The sequence below is a fragment of the Pecten maximus genome, chromosome 19 (genome assembly GCF_902652985.1).
Source record: "Pecten maximus chromosome 19, xPecMax1.1, whole genome shotgun sequence".
Taxonomy (NCBI): domain Eukaryota; kingdom Metazoa; phylum Mollusca; class Bivalvia; order Pectinida; family Pectinidae; genus Pecten; species Pecten maximus.
Genome location: NC_047033.1, coordinates 26748804 through 26769680, shown reverse-complemented (window position 1 = coordinate 26769680; position 20877 = coordinate 26748804). Strand labels below are relative to the sequence as shown.

The 20877-nt window shown below is 33.1% G+C and overlaps 1 protein-coding gene across 2 annotated transcripts in view; it reads left to right on the top strand.

The window, feature by feature from the left end:
• Window positions 1-20877, top strand: part of LOC117317555 (multiple epidermal growth factor-like domains protein 6) — an 89592-nt gene that overhangs the window by 24803 nt on the left and 43912 nt on the right. Inside the window, exons 6-21 of one of the 2 annotated variants that reach the window (XM_033872378.1) lie at window positions 2-280; window positions 1610-1726; window positions 2627-2905; window positions 4248-4364; window positions 5190-5468; window positions 6809-6925; window positions 7751-8029; window positions 9371-9487; window positions 10313-10591; window positions 11932-12048; window positions 12874-13152; window positions 14495-14611; window positions 15437-15715; window positions 17056-17172; window positions 17998-18276; window positions 19616-19732. In XM_033872378.1, the coding sequence (XP_033728269.1) occupies window positions 2-280; window positions 1610-1726; window positions 2627-2905; window positions 4248-4364; window positions 5190-5468; window positions 6809-6925; window positions 7751-8029; window positions 9371-9487; window positions 10313-10591; window positions 11932-12048; window positions 12874-13152; window positions 14495-14611; window positions 15437-15715; window positions 17056-17172; window positions 17998-18276; window positions 19616-19732 (3168 nt within the window). The remainder of the gene's footprint in view (window position 1; window positions 281-1609; window positions 1727-2626; window positions 2906-4247; window positions 4365-5189; window positions 5469-6808; window positions 6926-7750; window positions 8030-9370; window positions 9488-10312; window positions 10592-11931; window positions 12049-12873; window positions 13153-14494; window positions 14612-15436; window positions 15716-17055; window positions 17173-17997; window positions 18277-19615; window positions 19733-20877) is intronic. The other variant, XM_033872379.1, reaches the window with a different exon arrangement.

The window sequence follows — 20877 nt, the reverse complement described above, 5'->3', positions numbered from 1 at the left end:
GGAGTCATCATCTGTGAGAGAAAGAGATATACTATTGAATGCCCTGTGGGAAAAGTTCTCAACATCCAGGAAGCATTTTATGGCAGAGAAGATCAAATCACGTGTTCGGGTATGAACCAGCCCTTGACAGACACCAATTGCTCCTCCTCGGTAGCTCTGGAGAGATACAGAAACCTCTGTAATTATAAACACATCTGTTTGGTGACAGCCAGTAACAGTGTGACCGGAGATCCGTGTCCTGGTACCTACAAATATGCACGGATCAGATATACCTGTATTGGTGAGTAAGGTTCTTTGTTCGTCGCCGATCGCTAAGTTACTTCATGGTTTAAATTCCTACTCTGAACAGCTGAAAAGATGAGAAAAAACATGTATTAAGAGGGGAAGCATGCATTTTGTAAAAGGAATTTGAAAAAGCTTAAATCGTTATCTATACTAATTTTGGAAGCAAACACGTTGTTGTTACTTCGTTTTGTCTAAAAAGCATGATTTTATCGAGGAAACCTATTTTGAATTATTTCAATATATATGATTCCCCCCACGACCTATAACAGTGATAACCATAATGATTAAATTCAAATTTGACCCGAAATATCTTCGGAGAAAGTCAAGTAACCATATATACAGCATAGAACATATCTCAGGATTATCTATTCTTAATATGTTATTGATTCAAACATCAACGTATGCAAGGAAAATGTTTAATGAACATGCATTTTAATTTTTGTTGTAAGCTATGAAATTGATCATATTTCAATTTTCATAAATAAAACTGATGTAAATTTCTGATCTGTTATCCATAATTTTTTCAAAAGAACTTTTAAAGCATTTTTTGGTTTTTGTTTTGAAATATTACTTCCTTTCATTGCATTTATATATAACTTTTAACGAAACATTACTACGTTTCTCCGAAAAATCATTTCCTTTAAATGAATTGATAATTACTTTTATCGAAATTCTTTATTTATTAAACCGATCAATAAGCTGATATTTCCCGAATGTAAATTATTCATTTTTTCAACTAATGAAATGTTCTAAAGATAATACTTTGAATTAAAACATCGTTTTTCGAATTCTTATTTTCCCTTCATTAAAAAATATTTTGCTCTAACGAAATCTGATTTCAAGTTAACGTTTTTTTTTGTTTTTCTTTCTTCAAAACTTCATTTTACCGTCACAGACAATGTTATCACCAAAACCTCCACTAATATAAGTAAGCTATCTTTGGCTGTCTTTATCAACTCATGTACTGACATTATAACGTCGTGTAATGACATTATAACATTCTGTACTGACACTATAACGTTATGTACCGACACTATAACTTCCTCTATTTACACTATCACGAACAGTTTTGACACTTAAGCTACCTGTTCTGAAACTCAAACTCCCTGTAATGAGATTATAACGTCCTTTACTTACACTATAATTTCCTGTATTGACAGTATAACCTCGTGTAAGGATACAACAACTTCTTAAACTGACACTATAATCGACTATTCAAATATTAAAACTTGCTGTACTGCCAATATCACCTACTGTACAGACAGTTATTGACGTCATGTACTGATGCTATAACTTCCGTACTGATACGTTACTGTTTTTAAAGCTTCTGTTAGCTGTGATGGCGATCTTTGTAATGGTGGACACTGTGATTACTCCAGCGGCTCAATTGTGTGCACCAACTGTCCGGAGGGGAAAATAGGGCCACGCTGTGATATAGACGGTGAGTAGAATGAATGTATCTAAAGGATCTTAAATGAGGTAATCTTTCATGTTATTACATCATAAACCAGTCCGAGAAAATGTTCGAGTCTTGATAAGGAAAACTTAATACTTCGAGTCCAGTTTCATAAAAGCTCATATTACATAAAAGTAATTAAAGACACTTTTTGATCAAATAACTCAGAAAACTTACATTCTAACGTGCTTTAAAGGCAAAATGAAGAGGACAAATGTAAATAGACGCAGACTTTTTCGATTCATTACATAATGCAGTTGCCCATATTATGACGTCACAAACGATTTCTTACTGGCGAAGACAATGAAAAGCGCTCCAGAGTTTGCAGAGTGTATGTTACTATAGCAGCAGACATGTATATTAAAGGGGCGAATTACAAAAGAATTCGAACATGATGGAGACCTAATGGATTCTCCACCGTCGTCATTGTATCTCTGAATTAAACAGTAAATTGGGTTGGTTTGATGAAGTGTGTTGATCCATATCAATCAAAAATAACATATCATTGCTGTGATTATATAACTTTTAATGAAATTAATAACTGATTTAATATCACTGTCCGAAATTACCACAACGATTACCTTGTAAAATGAACAGTACAATATATATATTGCTCCGTTTCCCTAAGTTTCGGGGATATCAAGTGCCCAATGCTGATTGTTTGCTTGGTATACTGTGTACGGGACTGAAGTAAGCAGTGCAGGATTTGTTTGCTTAGAATAGAAATCATTCATGTAAGATATAAATCGATAAAATGTAAAATCGGTATGCATTATTATAATAAGAAAGTCTAAACATACCTAAGTGTAACAGATATATCATGTTTTATAACTTTAGATATCTATAACAGGTTGTTGCACTTTCGTTTTATTATGACACATACAGGAGTCATCATCTGTGAGAGAGAGAGATATACTATTGAATGCCCTTCTGGAGAAGTCATCAACATTCAGGAAGCATTCTATGGCAGAAAGGATCAAATCACGTGTTTGGGTATGAATCAGCCATTGACAGACACCAATTGCTCCTCCTCGGTAGCTCTGGAGAGATACAGAAACCTCTGTAATTATAAACACATCTGTTTGGTGACAGCCAGTAACAGTGTGACCGGAGATCCGTGTCCTGGTACCTACAAATATGCACGGATCAGATACACCTGTATTGGTGAGTAAGGTTATTTTTTCGTCGCCGATCGCTAAGTTACTACATGGTTTAAATTCCTACTCTGAACAGCTGAAAAGATGAGAAAAAACTTGTATTAAAAGGGGAAGCATGCATTTCGTAAAAGGAAATTGATGTGCTGAAAAAGCTTTAAATCGTTATCTATACTAATTTTGGAAGCAAACACGTTGTTGTTACTTCGTTTTGTCTAAAAAGCATGATTTTATCGAGGAAATCTATTTTGAATTATTTCAATATATATGATCCCCCCCCCACGACCTATAACAGTGATAACCATAATGATTAAATTCAAATTTGACCCGAAATATCTTCGGAAAAAGTCAAGTAACCATATATACAGCATAGAACATATCTCAGGAATATCTATTCTTAATATGTTATTGATTCAAACATCAACGTATGCAAGGGAAATGTTTAATGAACATGCATTTGAATTTTAGTTGTAAGCTATGAAATTGATCATATTTCAATTTTCATAAATAAAACTGATGTAAATTTCTGATCTGTTATCCATAATTTTTTCAAAAGAACTTTTAAAGCATTTTTTGGTTTTTGTTTTGAAATATTACTTCCTTTCATTGCATTTATATATAACTTTTAACGAAACATTACTACCTTTCTCCGAAAAATCATTTCCTTTAAATGAATTGATAATTACTTTTATCGAAATTCTTTATTTATTAAACCGATCAATAAGCTGATATTTCCCGAATGTAAATTATTCATTTTTTCAACTAATGAAATGTTCTTAAGATAATACTTTGAATTAAAACATCGTTTTTCGAATTCTTATTTTCCCTTCATTAAAAAATATTTTGCTCTAACGAAATCTGATTTCAAGTTAACGTTTTTTTTTTGTTTTTCTTTCTTCAAAACTTCATTTTACCGTCACAGACAATGTTATCAACAAAACCTCCACTAATATAAGTCAACTATCGTTGGCTGTCTTTATCAACTCATGTACTGACATTATAACGTCGTGTAATGGCATTATAACATTCTGTACTGACACTATAACGTTATGTACCGACACTATAACTTCCTCTATTTACACTATCACGAACAGTTTTGACACTTAAGCTACCTGTTCTGAAACTCAAACTCCCTGTAATGAGATTATAACGTCCTTTACTTACACTATAATTTCCTGTATTGACAGTATAACCTCGTGTAAGGATACAACAACTTCTTAAACTGACACTATAATCGACTATTCAAATATTAAAACTTGCTGTACTGCCAATATCACCTACCGTACAGACAGTTATTGACGTCATGTACTGATGCTATAACTTTCCGTACTGATACGTTACTGTTTTTAAAGCTTCTGTTAGTTGTGATGGCGATCCTTGTAATGGTGGACACTGTGACTACTCAAGCGGCTCAATTGTGTGCACCAACTGTCCGGAGGGGAAAATAGGGCCACGCTGTGATATAGACGGTGAGTAGAATGAATGTATCTAAAGGATCTTAAATGAGGTAATCTTTCATGTTATTACATCATAAACCAGTCCGAGAAATTGTTCGAGTCTTGACGAGGAAAACTTAATACTTCGAGTCCAGTTTCATAAAAGCTCATATTACATAAAAGTAATTAAAGACACTTTTTGATCAAATAACTCAGAAAACTTACATTCTAACGTGCTTTAAAGGAAAAATGAAGAGGACAAATGTAAATAGACGCAGACTTTTTCGATTCATTACATAATGCCGTTGCCCATATTATGACGTATATTAAAGGGGCGAATTACAAAAGAATTCGAACATGATGGAGACCTAATGGATTCTCCACGGTCGTCATTGTATCTCTGAATTAAACAGTAAATTGGGTTGGTTTGATGAAGTGTGTTGATCCATATCAATCAACAACAATATATCATTGCTGTGGTTATATAACTTTTGATGAAATTAATAACTGATTTAATATCGCTGTCCGAAATTACCACAACGATTACCTTGTAAGATGAACAGTACAATATATATATCGCTCCGTTTCCCTAAGTTTCAGGGATATCAAGTGTCTAATGCAGATTGTATGTTGTATGGCTAATGTACTGTGTTCGGGGCTGAAGTAAGCAGTGCAGGATTTGTTTGCTTAGAATAGAAATCATTCATGTAAGATATAAATCGATAAAATGTATAATCGGTATGCATTATTATAATAAGAAAGTCTAAACATACCTAAGTGTAACAGATATATCATGTTTTATAACTTTAGATATCTATAACAGGTTGTTGCACTTTCGTTTTGTTATGACACATACAGGAGTCATCATCTGTGAGAGAGAGAGATATACTATTGAATGCCCTTCTGGAGAAGTCATCAACATTCAGGAAGCATTCTATGGCAGAAAGGATCAAATCACGTGTTCGGGTATGAATCAGCCATTGACAGACACCAATTGCTCCTCCTCGGTAGCTCTGGAGAGATACAGAAACCTCTGTAATTATAAACACATCTGTTTGGTGACAGCCAGTAACAGAGTGACCGGAGATCCGTGTCCTGGTACCTACAAATATGCACGGATCAGATATACCTGTATTGGTGAGTAAGGTTCTTTGTTCGTCGCCGATCGCTAAGTTACTTCATGGTTTAAATTCCTACTATGAACAGCTGAAAAGATGAGAAAAAACTTGTATTAAGAGGGGAAGCATGCATTTTGTAAAAGGAAATTGATGTGCTAAAAAAAGCTTAAATCGTTATCTATCCTAATTTTGGAAGCAAACACGTTGTTGTTACTTCGTTTTGTCTAAAAAGCATGATTTTATCGAGGAAACCTATTTTGAATTATTTCAATATATATGATTCCCCCCACGACCTATAACAGTGATAACCATAATGATTAAATTCAAATTTGACCCGAAATATCTTCGGAGAAAGTCAAGTAACCATATATACAGCATAGAACATATCTCAGGATTATCTATTCTTAATATGTTATTGATTCAAACATCAACGTATGCAAGGAAAATGTTTAATGGACATGCATTTGAATTTTTGTTGTCAGCTATGAAATTGATCATATTTCAATTTTCATAAATAAAACTGATGTAAATTTCTGATCTGTTATCCATAATTTTTTCAAAAGAACTTTTAAAGCATTTTTTGGTTTTTGTTTTGAAATATTACTTCCTTTCATTGCATTTATATATAACTTTTAACGAAACATTACTACGTTTCTCCGAAAAATCATTTCCTTTAAACGAATTGATAATTACTTTTATCGAAATTCTTTATTTATTAAACCGATCAATAAGCTGATATTTCCCGAATGTAAATTATTCATTTTTTCAACTAATGAAATGTTCTAAAGATAATACTTTGAATTAAAACATCGTTTTTCGAATTCTTATTTTCCCTTCATTAAAAAATATTTTGCTCTAACGAAATCTGATTTCAAGTTAACGTTTTTTTTTTGTTTTTCTTTCTTCAAAACTTCATTTTACCGTCACAGACAATGTTATCACCAAAACCTCCACTAATATAAGTAAGCTATCTTTGGCTGTCTTTATCAACTCATGTACTGACATTATAACGTCGTGTAATGACATTATAACATTCTGTACTGACACTATAACGTTATGTACCGACACTATAACTTCCTCTATTTACACTATCACGAACAGTTTTGACGCTTAAGCTACCTGTTCTGAAACTCAAACTCCCTGTAATGAGATTATAACGTCCTTTACTTACACTATAATTTCCTGTATTGACAGTATAACCTCGTGTAAGGATACAACAACTTCTTAAACTGACACTATAATCGACTATTCAAATATTAAAACTTGCTGTACTGCCAATATCACCTACCGTACAGACAGTTATTGACGTCATGTACTGATGCTATAACTTTCCGTACTGATACGTTACTGTTTTTAAAGCTTCTGTTAGTTGTGATGGCGATCCTTGTAATGGTGGACACTGTGACTACTCAAGCGGCTCAATTGTGTGCACCAACTGTCCGGAGGGGAAAATAGGGCCACGCTGTGATATAGACGGTGAGTAGAATGAATGTATCTAAAGGATCTTAAATGAGGTAATCTTTCATGTTATTACATCATAAACCAGTCCGAGAAATTGTTCGAGTCTTGACGAGGAAAACTTAATACTTCGAGTCCAGTTTCATAAAAGCTCATATTACATAAAAGTAATTAAAGACACTTTTTGATCAAATAACTCAGAAAACTTTCATTCTAACGTGCTTTAAAGGAAAAATGAAGAGGACAAATGTAAATAGACGCAGACTTTTTCGATTCATTACATAATGCCGTTGCCCATATTATGACGTATATTAAAGGGGCGAATTACAAAAGAATTCGAACATGATGGAGACCTAATGGATTCTCCACGGTCGTCATTGTATCTCTGAATTAAACAGTAAATTGGGTTGGTTTGATGAAGTGTGTTGATCCATATCAATCAACAACAATATATCATTGCTGTGGTTATATAACTTTTGATGAAATTAATAACTGATTTAATATCGCTGTCCGAAATTACCACAACGATTACCTTGTAAGATGAACAGTACAATATATATATCGCTCCGTTTCCCTAAGTTTCAGGGATATCAAGTGTCTAATGCAGATTGTATGTTGTATGGCTAATGTACTGTGTTCGGGGCTGAAGTAAGCAGTGCAGGATTTGTTTGCTTAGAATAGAAATCATTCATGTAAGATATAAATCGATAAAATGTATAATCGGTATGCATTATTATAATAAGAAAGTCTAAACATACCTAAGTGTAACAGATATATCATGTTTTATAACTTTAGATATCTATAACAGGTTGTTGCACTTTCGTTTTGTTATGACACATACAGGAGTCATCATCTGTGAGAGAGAGAGATATACTATTGAATGCCCTTCTGGAGAAGTCATCAACATTCAGGAAGCATTCTATGGCAGAAAGGATCAAATCACGTGTTCGGGTATGAATCAGCCATTGACAGACACCAATTGCTCCTCCTCGGTAGCTCTGGAGAGATACAGAAACCTCTGTAATTATAAACACATCTGTTTGGTGACAGCCAGTAACAGAGTGACCGGAGATCCGTGTCCTGGTACCTACAAATATGCACGGATCAGATATACCTGTATTGGTGAGTAAGGTTCTTTGTTCGTCGCCGATCGCTAAGTTACTTCATGGTTTAAATTCCTACTATGAACAGCTGAAAAGATGAGAAAAAACTTGTATTAAGAGGGGAAGCATGCATTTTGTAAAAGGAAATTGATGTGCTAAAAAAAGCTTAAATCGTTATCTATCCTAATTTTGGAAGCAAACACGTTGTTGTTACTTCGTTTTGTCTAAAAAGCATGATTTTATCGAGGAAACCTATTTTGAATTATTTCAATATATATGATTCCCCCCACGACCTATAACAGTGATAACCATAATGATTAAATTCAAATTTGACCCGAAATATCTTCGGAGAAAGTCAAGTAACCATATATACAGCATAGAACATATCTCAGGATTATCTATTCTTAATATGTTATTGATTCAAACATCAACGTATGCAAGGAAAATGTTTAATGAACATGCATTTGAATTTTTGTTGTAAGCTATGAAATTGATCATATTTCAATTTTCATAAATAAAACTGATGTAAATTTCTGATCTGTTATCCATAATTTTTTCAAAAGAACTTTTAAAGCATTTTTTTGGTTTTTGTTTTGAAATATTACTTCCTTTCATTGCATTTATATATAACTTTTAACGAAACATTACTACGTTTCTCCGAAAAATCATTTCCTTTAAATGAATTGATAATTACTTTTATCGAAATTCTTTATTTATTAAACCGATCAATAAGCTGATATTTCCCGAATGTAAATTATTCATTTTTTCAACTAATGAAATGTTCTAAAGATAATACTTTGAATTAAAACATCGTTTTTCGAATTCTTATTTTCCCTTCATTAAAAAATATTTTGCTCTAACGAAATCTGATTTCAAGTTAACGTTTTTTTTTTGTTTTTCTTTCTTCAAAACTTCATTTTACCGTCACAGACAATGTTATCACCAAAACCTCCACTAATATAAGTAAGCTATCTTTGGCTGTCTTTATCAACTCATGTACTGACATTATAACGTCGTGTAATGACATTATAACATTCTGTACTGACACTATAACGTTATGTACCGACACTATAACTTCCTCTATTTACACTATCACGAACAGTTTTGACGCTTAAGCTACCTGTTCTGAAACTCAAACTCCCTGTAATGAGATTATAACGTCCTTTACTTACACTATAATTTCCTGTATTGACAGTATAACCTCGTGTAAGGATACAACAACTTCTTAAACTGACACTATAATCGACTATTCAAATATTAAAACTTGCTGTACTGCCAATATCACCTACCGTACAGACAGTTATTGACGTCATGTACTGATGCTATAACTTTCCGTACTGATACGTTACTGTTTTTAAAGCTTCTGTTAGTTGTGATGGCGATCCTTGTAATGGTGGACACTGTGACTACTCAAGCGGCTCAATTGTGTGCACCAACTGTCCGGAGGGGAAAATAGGGCCACGCTGTGATATAGACGGTGAGTAGAATGAATGTATCTAAAGGATCTTAAATGAGGTAATCTTTCATGTTATTACATCATAAACCAGTCCGAGAAATTGTTCGAGTCTTGACGAGGAAAACTTAATACTTCGAGTCCAGTTTCATAAAAGCTCATATTACATAAAAGTAATTAAAGACACTTTTTGATCAAATAACTCAGAAAACTTACATTCTAACGTGCTTTAAAGGAAAAATGAAGAGGACAAATGTAAATAGACGCAGACTTTTTCGATTCATTACATAATGCCGTTGCCCATATTATGACGTATATTAAAGGGGCGAATTACAAAAGAATTCGAACATGATGGAGACCTAATGGATTCTCCACGGTCGTCATTGTATCTCTGAATTAAACAGTAAATTGGGTTGGTTTGATGAAGTGTGTTGATCCATATCAATCAACAACAATATATCATTGCTGTGGTTATATAACTTTTGATGAAATTAATAACTGATTTAATATCGCTGTCCGAAATTACCACAACGATTACCTTGTAAGATGAACAGTACAATATATATATCGCTCCGTTTCCCTAAGTTTCAGGGATATCAAGTGTCTAATGCAGATTGTATGTTGTATGGCTAATGTACTGTGTTCGGGGCTGAAGTAAGCAGTGCAGGATTTGTTTGCTTAGAATAGAAATCATTCATGTAAGATATAAATCGATAAAATGTATAATCGGTATGCATTATTATAATAAGAAAGTCTAAACATACCTAAGTGTAACAGATATATCATGTTTTATAACTTTAGATATCTATAACAGGTTGTTGCACTTTCGTTTTATTATGACACATACAGGAGTCATCATCTGTGAGAGAGAGAGATATACTATTGAATGCCCTTCTGGAGAAGTCATCAACATTCAGGAAGCATTCTATGGCAGAAAGGATCAAATCACGTGTTCGGGTATGAATCAGCCATTGACAGACACCAATTGCTCCTCCTCGGTAGCTCTGGAGAGATACAGAAACCTCTGTAATTATAAACACATCTGTTTGGTGACAGCCAGTAACAGAGTGACCGGAGATCCGTGTCCTGGTACCTACAAATATGCACGGATCAGATATACCTGTATTGGTGAGTAAGGTTCTTTGTTCGTCGCCGATCGCTAAGTTACTTCATGGTTTAAATTCCTACTATGAACAGCTGAAAAGATGAGAAAAAACTTGTATTAAGAGGGGAAGCATGCATTTTATAAAAGGAAATTGATGTGCTAAAAAAAGCTTAAATCGGTATCTATCCTAATTTTGGAAGCAAACACGTTGTTGTTACTTCGTTTTGTCTAAAAAGCATGATTTTATCGAGGAAACCTATTTTGAATTATTTCAATATATATGATTCCCCCCACGACCTATAACAGTGATAACCATAATGATTAAATTCAAATTTGACCCGAAATATCTTCGGAGAAAATCAAGTAACCATATATACAGCATAGAACATATCTCAGGATTATCTATTCTTAATATGTTATTGATTCAAACATCAACGTATGCAAGGAAAATGTTTAATGAACATGCATTTGAATTTTTGTTGTAAGCTATGAAATTGATCATATTTCAATTTTCATAAATAAAACTGATGTAAATTTCTGATCTGTTATCCATAATTTTTTCAAAAGAACTTTTAAAGCATTTTTTGGTTTTTGTTTTGAAATATTACTTCCTTTCATTGCATTTATATATAACTTTTAACGAAACATTACTACCTTTCTCCGAAAAATCATTTCCTTTAAATGAATTGATAATTACTTTTATCGAAATTCTTTATTTATTAAACCGATCAATAAGCTGATATTTCCCGAATGTAAATTATTCATTTTTTCAACTAATGAAATGTTCTAAAGATAATACTTTGAATTAAAACATCGTTTTTCGAATTCTTATTTTCCCTTCATTAAAAAATATTTTGCTCTAACGAAATCTGATTTCAAGTTAACGTTTTTTTTTTGTTTTTCTTTCTTCAAAACTTCATTTTACCGTCACAGACAATGTTATCACCAAAACCTCCACTAATATAAGTAAGCTATCTTTGGCTGTCTTTATCAACTCATGTACTGACATTATAACGTCGTGTAATGACATTATAACATTCTGTACTGACACTATAACGTTATGTACCGACACTATAACTTCCTCTATTTACACTATCACGAACAGTTTTGACGCTTAAGCTACCTGTTCTGAAACTCAAACTCCCTGTAATGAGATTATAACGTCCTTTACTTACACTATAATTTCCTGTATTGACAGTATAACCTCGTGTAAGGATACAACAACTTCTTAAACTGACACTATAATCGACTATTCAAATATTAAAACTTGCTGTACTGCCAATATCACCTACCGTACAGACAGTTATTGACGTCATGTACTGATGCTATAACTTTCCGTACTGATACGTTACTGTTTTTAAAGCTTCTGTTAGTTGTGATGGCGATCCTTGTAATGGTGGACACTGTGACTACTCAAGCGGCTCAATTGTGTGCACCAACTGTCCGGAGGGGAAAATAGGGCCACGCTGTGATATAGACGGTGAGTAGAATGAATGTATCTAAAGGATCTTAAATGAGGTAATCTTTCATGTTATTACATCATAAACCAGTCCGAGAAATTGTTCGAGTCTTGACGAGGAAAACTTAATACGTCGAGTCCAGTTTCATAAAAGCTCATATTACATAAAAGTAATTAAAGACACTTTTTGATCAAATAACTCAGAAAACTTACATTCTAACGTGCTTTAAAGGAAAAATGAAGAGGACAAATGTAAATAGACGCAGACTTTTTCGATTCATTACATAATGCCGTTGCCCATATTATGACGTATATTAAAGGGGCGAATTACAAAAGAATTCGAACATGATGGAGACCTAATGGATTCTCCACGGTCGTCATTGTATCTCTGAATTAAACAGTAAATTGGGTTGGTTTGATGAAGTGTGTTGATCCATATCAATCAAAAACAATATATCATTGCTGTGGTTATATAACTTTTGATGAAATTAATAACTGATTTAATATCGCTGTCCGAAATTACCACAACGATTACCTTGTAAGATGAACAGTACAATATATATATCGCTCCGTTTCCCTAAGTTTCAGGGATATCAAGTGTCTAATGCAGATTGTATGTTGTATGGCTAATGTACTGTGTTCGGGGCTGAAGTAAGCAGTGCAGGATTTGTTTGCTTAGAATAGAAATCATTCATGTAAGATATAAATCGATAAAATGTATAATCGGTATGCATTATTATAATAAGAAAGTCTAAACATACCTAAGTGTAACAGATATATCATGTTTTATAACTTTAGATATCTATAACAGGTTGTTGCACTTTCGTTTTATTATGACACATACAGGAGTCATCATCTGTGAGAGAGAGAGATATACTATTGAATGCCCTTCTGGAGAAGTCATCAACATTCAGGAAGCATTCTATGGCAGAAAGGATCAAATCACGTGTTCGGGTATGAATCAGCCATTGACAGACACCAATTGCTCCTCCTCGGTAGCTCTGGAGAGATACAGAAACCTCTGTAATTATAAACACATCTGTTTGGTGACAGCCAGTAACAGAGTGACCGGAGATCCGTGTCCTGGTACCTACAAATATGCACGGATCAGATATACCTGTATTGGTGAGTAAGGTTCTTTGTTCGTCGCCGATCGCTAAGTTACTTCATGGTTTAAATTCCTACTATGAACAGCTGAAAAGATGAGAAAAAACTTGTATTAAGAGGGGAAGCATGCATTTTGTAAAAGGAAATTGATGTGCTAAAAAAAGCTTAAATCGTTATCTATCCTAATTTTGGAAGCAAACACGTTGTTGTTACTTCGTTTTGTCTAAAAAGCATGATTTTATCGAGGAAACCTATTTTGAATTATTTCAATATATATGATTCCCCCCACGACCTATAACAGTGATAACCATAATGATTAAATTCAAATTTGACCCGAAATATCTTCGGAGAAAGTCAAGTAACCATATATACAGCATAGAACATATCTCAGGATTATCTATTCTTAATATGTTATTGATTCAAACATCAACGTATGCAAGGAAAATGTTTAATGAACATGCATTTGAATTTTTGTTGTAAGCTATGAAATTGATCATATTTCAATTTTCATAAATAAAACTGATGTAAATTTCTGATCTGTTATCCATAATTTTTTCAAAAGAACTTTTAAAGCATTTTTTTGGTTTTTGTTTTGAAATATTACTTCCTTTCATTGCATTTATATATAACTTTTAACGAAACATTACTACGTTTCTCCGAAAAATCATTTCCTTTAAATGAATTGATAATTACTTTTATCGAAATTCTTTATTTATTAAACCGATCAATAAGCTGATATTTCCCGAATGTAAATTATTCATTTTTTCAACTAATGAAATGTTCTAAAGATAATACTTTGAATTAAAACATCGTTTTTCGAATTCTTATTTTCCCTTCATTAAAAAATATTTTGCTCTAACGAAATCTGATTTCAAGTTAACGTTTTTTTTTTGTTTTTCTTTCTTCAAAACTTCATTTTACCGTCACAGACAATGTTATCACCAAAACCTCCACTAATATAAGTAAGCTATCTTTGGCTGTCTTTATCAACTCATGTACTGACATTATAACGTCGTGTAATGACATTATAACATTCTGTACTGACACTATAACGTTATGTACCGACACTATAACTTCCTCTATTTACACTATCACGAACAGTTTTGACGCTTAAGCTACCTGTTCTGAAACTCAAACTCCCTGTAATGAGATTATAACAGTCCTTTACTTACACTATAATTTCCTGTATTGACAGTATAACCTCGTGTAAGGATACAACAACTTCTTAAACTGACACTATAATCGACTATTCAAATATTAAAACTTGCTGTACTGCCAATATCACCTACCGTACAGACAGTTATTGACGTCATGTACTGATGCTATAACTTTCCGTACTGATACGTTACTGTTTTTAAAGCTTCTGTTAGTTGTGATGGCGATCCTTGTAATGGTGGACACTGTGACTACTCAAGCGGCTCAATTGTGTGCACCAACTGTCCGGAGGGGAAAATAGGGCCACGCTGTGATATAGACGGTGAGTAGAATGAATGTATCTAAAGGATCTTAAATGAGGTAATCTTTCATGTTATTACATCATAAACCAGTCCGAGAAATTGTTCGAGTCTTGACGAGGAAAACTTAATACGTCGAGTCCAGTTTCATAAAAGCTCATATTACATAAAAGTAATTAAAGACACTTTTTGATCAAATAACTCAGAAAACTTACATTCTAACGTGCTTTAAAGGAAAAATGAAGAGGACAAATGTAAATAGACGCAGACTTTTTCGATTCATTACATAATGCCGTTGCCCATATTATGACGTATATTAAAGGGGCGAATTACAAAAGAATTCGAACATGATGGAGACCTAATGGATTCTCCACGGTCGTCATTGTATCTCTGAATTAAACAGTAAATTGGGTTGGTTTGATGAAGTGTGTTGATCCATATCAATCAACAACAATATATCATTGCTGTGGTTATATAACTTTTGATGAAATTAATAACTGATTTAATATCGCTGTCCGAAATTACCACAACGATTACCTTGTAAGATGAACAGTACAATATATATATCGCTCCGTTTCCCTAAGTTTCAGGGATATCAAGTGTCTAATGCAGATTGTATGTTGTATGGCTAATGTACTGTGTTCGGGGCTGAAGTAATCAGTGCAGGATTTGTTTGCTTAGAATAGAAATCATTCATGTAAGATATAAATCGATAAAATGTATAATCGGTATGCATTATTATAATAAGAAAGTCTAAACATACCTAAGTGTAACAGATATATCATGTTTTATAACTTTAGATATCTATAACAGGTTGTTGCACTTTCGTTTTATTATGACACATACAGGAGTCATCATCTGTGAGAGAGAGAGATATACTATTGAATGCCCTTCTGGAGAAGTCATCAACATTCAGGAAGCATTCTATGGCAGAAAGGATCAAATCACGTGTTCGGGTATGAATCAGCCATTGACAGACACCAATTGCTCCTCCTCGGTAGCTCTGGAGAGATACAGAAACCTCTGTAATTATAAACACATCTGTTTGGTGACAGCCAGTAACAGAGTGACCGGAGATCCGTGTCCTGGTACCTACAAATATGCACGGATCAGATATACCTGTATTGGTGAGTAAGGTTCTTTGTTCGTCGCCGATCGCTAAGTTACTTCATGGTTTAAATTCCTACTATGAACAGCTGAAAAGATGAGAAAAAACTTGTATTAAGAGGGGAAGCATGCATTTTATAAAAGGAAATTGATGTGCTAAAAAAAGCTTAAATCGGTATCTATCCTAATTTTGGAAGCAAACACGTTGTTGTTACTTCGTTTTGTCTAAAAAGCATGATTTTATCGAGGAAACCTATTTTGAATTATTTCAATATATATGATTCCCCCACGACCTATAACAGTGATAACCATAATGATTAAATTCAAATTTGACCCGAAATATCTTCGGAGAAAGTCAAGTAACCATATATACAGCATAGAACATATCTCAGGATTATCTATTCTTAATATGTTATTGATTCAAACATCAACGTATGCAAGGAAAATGTTTAATGAACATGCATTTGAATTTTTGTTGTAAGCTATGAAATTGATCATATTTCAATTTTCATAAATAAAACTGATGTAAATTTCTGATCTGTTATCCATAAATTTTTCAAAAGAACTTTTAAAGCATTTTTTGGTTTTTGTTTTGAAATATTACTTCCTTTCATTGCATTTATATATAACTTTTAACGAAACATTACTACGTTTCTCCGAAAAATCATTTCCTTTAAATGAATTGATAATTACTTTTATCGAAATTCTTTATTTATTAAACCGATCAATAAGCTGATATTTCCCGAATGTAAATTATTCATTTTTTCAACTAATGAAATGTTCTAAAGATAATACTTTGAATTAAAACATCGTTTTTCGAATTCTTATTTTCCCTTCATTAAAAAATATTTTGCTCTAACGAAATCTGATTTCAAGTTAACGTTTTTTTTTTTGTTTTTCTTTCTTCAAAACTTCATTTTACCGTCACAGACAATGTTATCACCAAAACCTCCACTAATATAAGTAAGCTATCTTTGGCTGTCTTTATCAACTCATGTACTGACATTATAACGTCGTGTAATGACATTATAACATTCTGTACTGACACTATAACGTTATGTACCGACACTATAACTTCCTCTATTTACACTATCACGAACAGTTTTGACGCTTAAGCTACCTGTTCTGAAACTCAAACTCCCTGTAATGAGATTATAACGTCCTTTACTTACACTATAATTTCCTGTATTGACAGTATAACCTCGTGTAAGGATACAACAACTTCTTAAACTGACACTATAATCGACTATTCAAATATTAAAACTTGCTGTACTGCCAATATCACCTACCGTACAGACAGTTATTGACGTCATGTACTGATGCTATAACTTTCCGTACTGATACGTTACTGTTTTTAAAGCTTCTGTTAGTTGTGATGGCGATCCTTGTAATGGTGGACACTGTGACTACTCAAGCGGCTCAATTGTGTGCACCAACTGTCCGGAGGGGAAAATAGGGCCACGCTGTGATATAGACGGTGAGTAGGATGAATGTATCTAAAGGATCTTAAATGAGGTAATCTTTCATGTTATTACATCATAAACCAGTCCGAGAAATTGTTCGAGTCTTGACGAGGAAAACTTAATACGTCGAGTCCAGTTTCATAAAAGCTCATATTACATAAAAGTAATTAAAGACACTTTTTGATCAAATAACTCAGAAAACTTACATTCTAACGTGCTTTAAAGGAAAAATGAAGAGGACAAATGTAAATAGACGCAGACTTTTTCGATTCATTACATAATGCCGTTGCCCATATTATGACGTATATTAAAGGGGCGAATTACAAAAGAATTCGAACATGATGGAGACCTAATGGATTCTCCACGGTCGTCATTGTATCTCTGAATTAAACAGTAAATTGGGTTGGTTTGATGAAGTGTGTTGATCCATATCAATCAAAAACAATATATCATTGCTGTGGTTATATAACTTTTGATGAAATTAATAACTGATTTAATATCGCTGTCCGAAATTACCACAACGATTACCTTGTAAGATGAACAGTACAATATATATATCGCTCCGTTTCCCTAAGTTTCAGGGATATCAAGTGTCTAATGCAGATTGTATGTTGTATGGCTAATGTACTGTGTTCGGGGCTGAAGTAAGCAGTGCAGGATTTGTTTGCTTAGAATAGAAATCATTCATGTAAGATATAAATCGATAAAATGTATAATCGGTATGCATTATTATAATAAGAAAGTCTAAACATACCTAAGTGTAACAGATATATCATGTTTTATAATTTTAGATATCTATAACAGGTTGTTGCACTTTCGTTTTGTTATGACACATACAGGAGTCATCATCTGTGAGAGAGAGAGATATACTATTGAATGCCCTTCTGGAGAAGTCATCAACATTCAGGAAGCATTCTATGGCAGAAAGGATCAAATCACGTGTTCGGGTATGAATCAGCCATTGACAGACACCAATTGCTCCTCCTCGGTAGCTCTGGAGAGATACAGAAACCTCTGTAATTATAAACACATCTGTTTGGTGACAGCCAGTAACAGAGTGACCGGAGATCCGTGTCCTGGTACCTACAAATATGCACGGATCAGATATACCTGTATTGGTGAGTAAGGTTCTTTGTTCGTCGCCGATCGCTAAGTTACTTCATGGTTTAAATTCCTACTATGAACAGCTGAAAAGATGAGAAAAAACTTGTATTAAGAGGGGAAGCATGCATTTTGTAAAAGGAAATTGATGTGCTAAAAAAAGCTTAAATCGTTATCTATCCTAATTTTGGAAGCAAACACGTTGTTGTTACTTCGTTTTGTCTAAAAAGCATGATTTTATCGAGGAAACCTATTTTGAATTATTTCAATATATATGATTCCCCCCACGACCTATAACAGTGATAACCATAATGATTAAATTCAAATTTGACCCGAAATATCTTCGGAGAAAGTCAAGTAACCATATATACAGCATAGAACATATCTCAGGATTATCTATTCTTAATATGTTATTGATTCAAACTTCAACGTATGCAAGGAAAATGTTTAATGAACATGCATTTGAATTTTTGTTGTAAGCTATGAAATTGATCATATTTCAATTTTCATAAATAAAACTGATGTAAATTTCTGATCTGTTATCCATAATTTTTTCAAAAGAACTTTTAAAGCATTTTTTGGTTTTTGTTTTGAAATATTACTTCCTTTCATTGCATTTATATATAACTTTTAACGAAACATTACTACGTTTCTCCGAAAAATCATTTCCTTTAAATGAATTGATAATTACTTTTATCGAAATTCTTTATTTATTAAACCGATCAATAAGCTGATATTTCCCGAATGTAAATTATTCATTTTTTCAACTAATGAAATGTTCTAAAGATAATACTTTGAATTAAAACATCGTTTTTCGAATTCTTATTTTCCCTTCATTAAAAAATATTTTGCTCTAACGAAATCTGATTTCAAGTTAACGTTTTTTTTTGTTTTTCTTTCTTCAAAACTTCATTTTACCGTCACAGACAATGTTATCACCAAAACCTCCGCTAATATAAGTAAGCTATCTTTGGCTGTCTTTATCAACTCATGTACTGACATTATAACGTCGTGTAATGACATTATAACATTCTGTACTGACACTATAACGTTATGTACCGACACTATAACTTCCTCTATTTACACTATCACGAACAGTTTTGACGCTTAAGCTACCTGTTCTGAAACTCAAACTCCCTGTAATGAGATTATAACGTCCTTTACTTACACTATAATTTCCTGTATTGACAGTATAACCTCGTGTAAGGATACAACAACTTCTTAAACTGACACTATAATCGACTATTCAAATATTAAAACTTGCTGTACTGCCAATATCACCTACCGTACAGACAGTTATTGACGTCATGTACTGATGCTATAACTTTCCGTACTGATACGTTACTGTTTTTAAAGCTTCTGTTACTTGTGATGGCGATCCTTGTAATGGTGGACACTGTGACTACTCAAGCGGCTCAATTGTGTGCACCAACTGTCCGGAGGGGAAAATAGGGCCACGCTGTGATATAGACGGTGAGTAGAATGAATGTATCTAAAGGATCTTAAATGAGGTAATCTTTCATGTTATTACATCATAAACCAGTCCGAGAAAATGTTCGAGTCTTGATAAGGAAAACTTAATACTTCGAGTCCAGTTTCATAAAAGCTCATATTACATAAAAGTAATTAAAGACACTTTTTGATCAAATAACTCAGAAAACTTACATTCTAACGTGCTTTAAAGGCAAAATGAAGAGGACAAATGTAAATAGACGCAGACTTTTTCGATTCATTACATAATGCCGTTGCCCATATTATGACGTCACAAACGATTTCTTACTGGCGAAGACAATGAAAAGCGCTCCAGAGTTTGCAGAGTGTATGTTACTATAGCAGCAGACATGTATATTAAAGGGGCGAATTACAAAAGAATTCGAACATGATGGAGACCTAATGGATTCTCCACCGTCGTCATTGTATCTCTGAATTAAACAGTAAATTGGGTTGGTTTGATGAAGTGTGTTGATCCATATCAATCAAAAACAATATATCACTGCTGCGATTATAAAACTTTTAATGAAATTAATAACTGATTTAATATCACTGTCCGAAATTACCACAACGATTACCTTGTAAAATGAACAGTACAATATATATATTGCTCCGTTTCCCTAAGTTTCAGGGATATCAAGTGTCTAATGCTGATTGTTTGTACTGTGTACGGGGCTGAAGTAAGCAGTGCAGGATTTGTTTGCTTAGAATAGAAATCATTTATGTAAGATATAAACCGATAAAATATAAAATTGGTATGCATTATTATAATAAGAAAGTCTAAACATACCTAAGTGTAACAGATATATCATGTTTTATACCTTTAGATATATATAAGAGACCAACCAACCAATTGTTTTCCCATAGACTTTAGTGTTAACGTTTTGGAGTATTTCATTCAAATTCTTGAATTCAATATGACAATTATGGTTTATAACACAAGTTTAGGGTCTGATATAATACCTAATCTCAAAAAAAAAAAAAAAAGTTGGGTCCTTAAGCTCAAATTTTCTCCAGGGTAGCCATTTTGAAAATGGGTGAATTTCGCAGTAAAAATTCTCAAATGTCTGAAATGTTTACCTGTTAATTGTTATTACCTGAACTTTTAGGAAAAAAATCAATCGGAC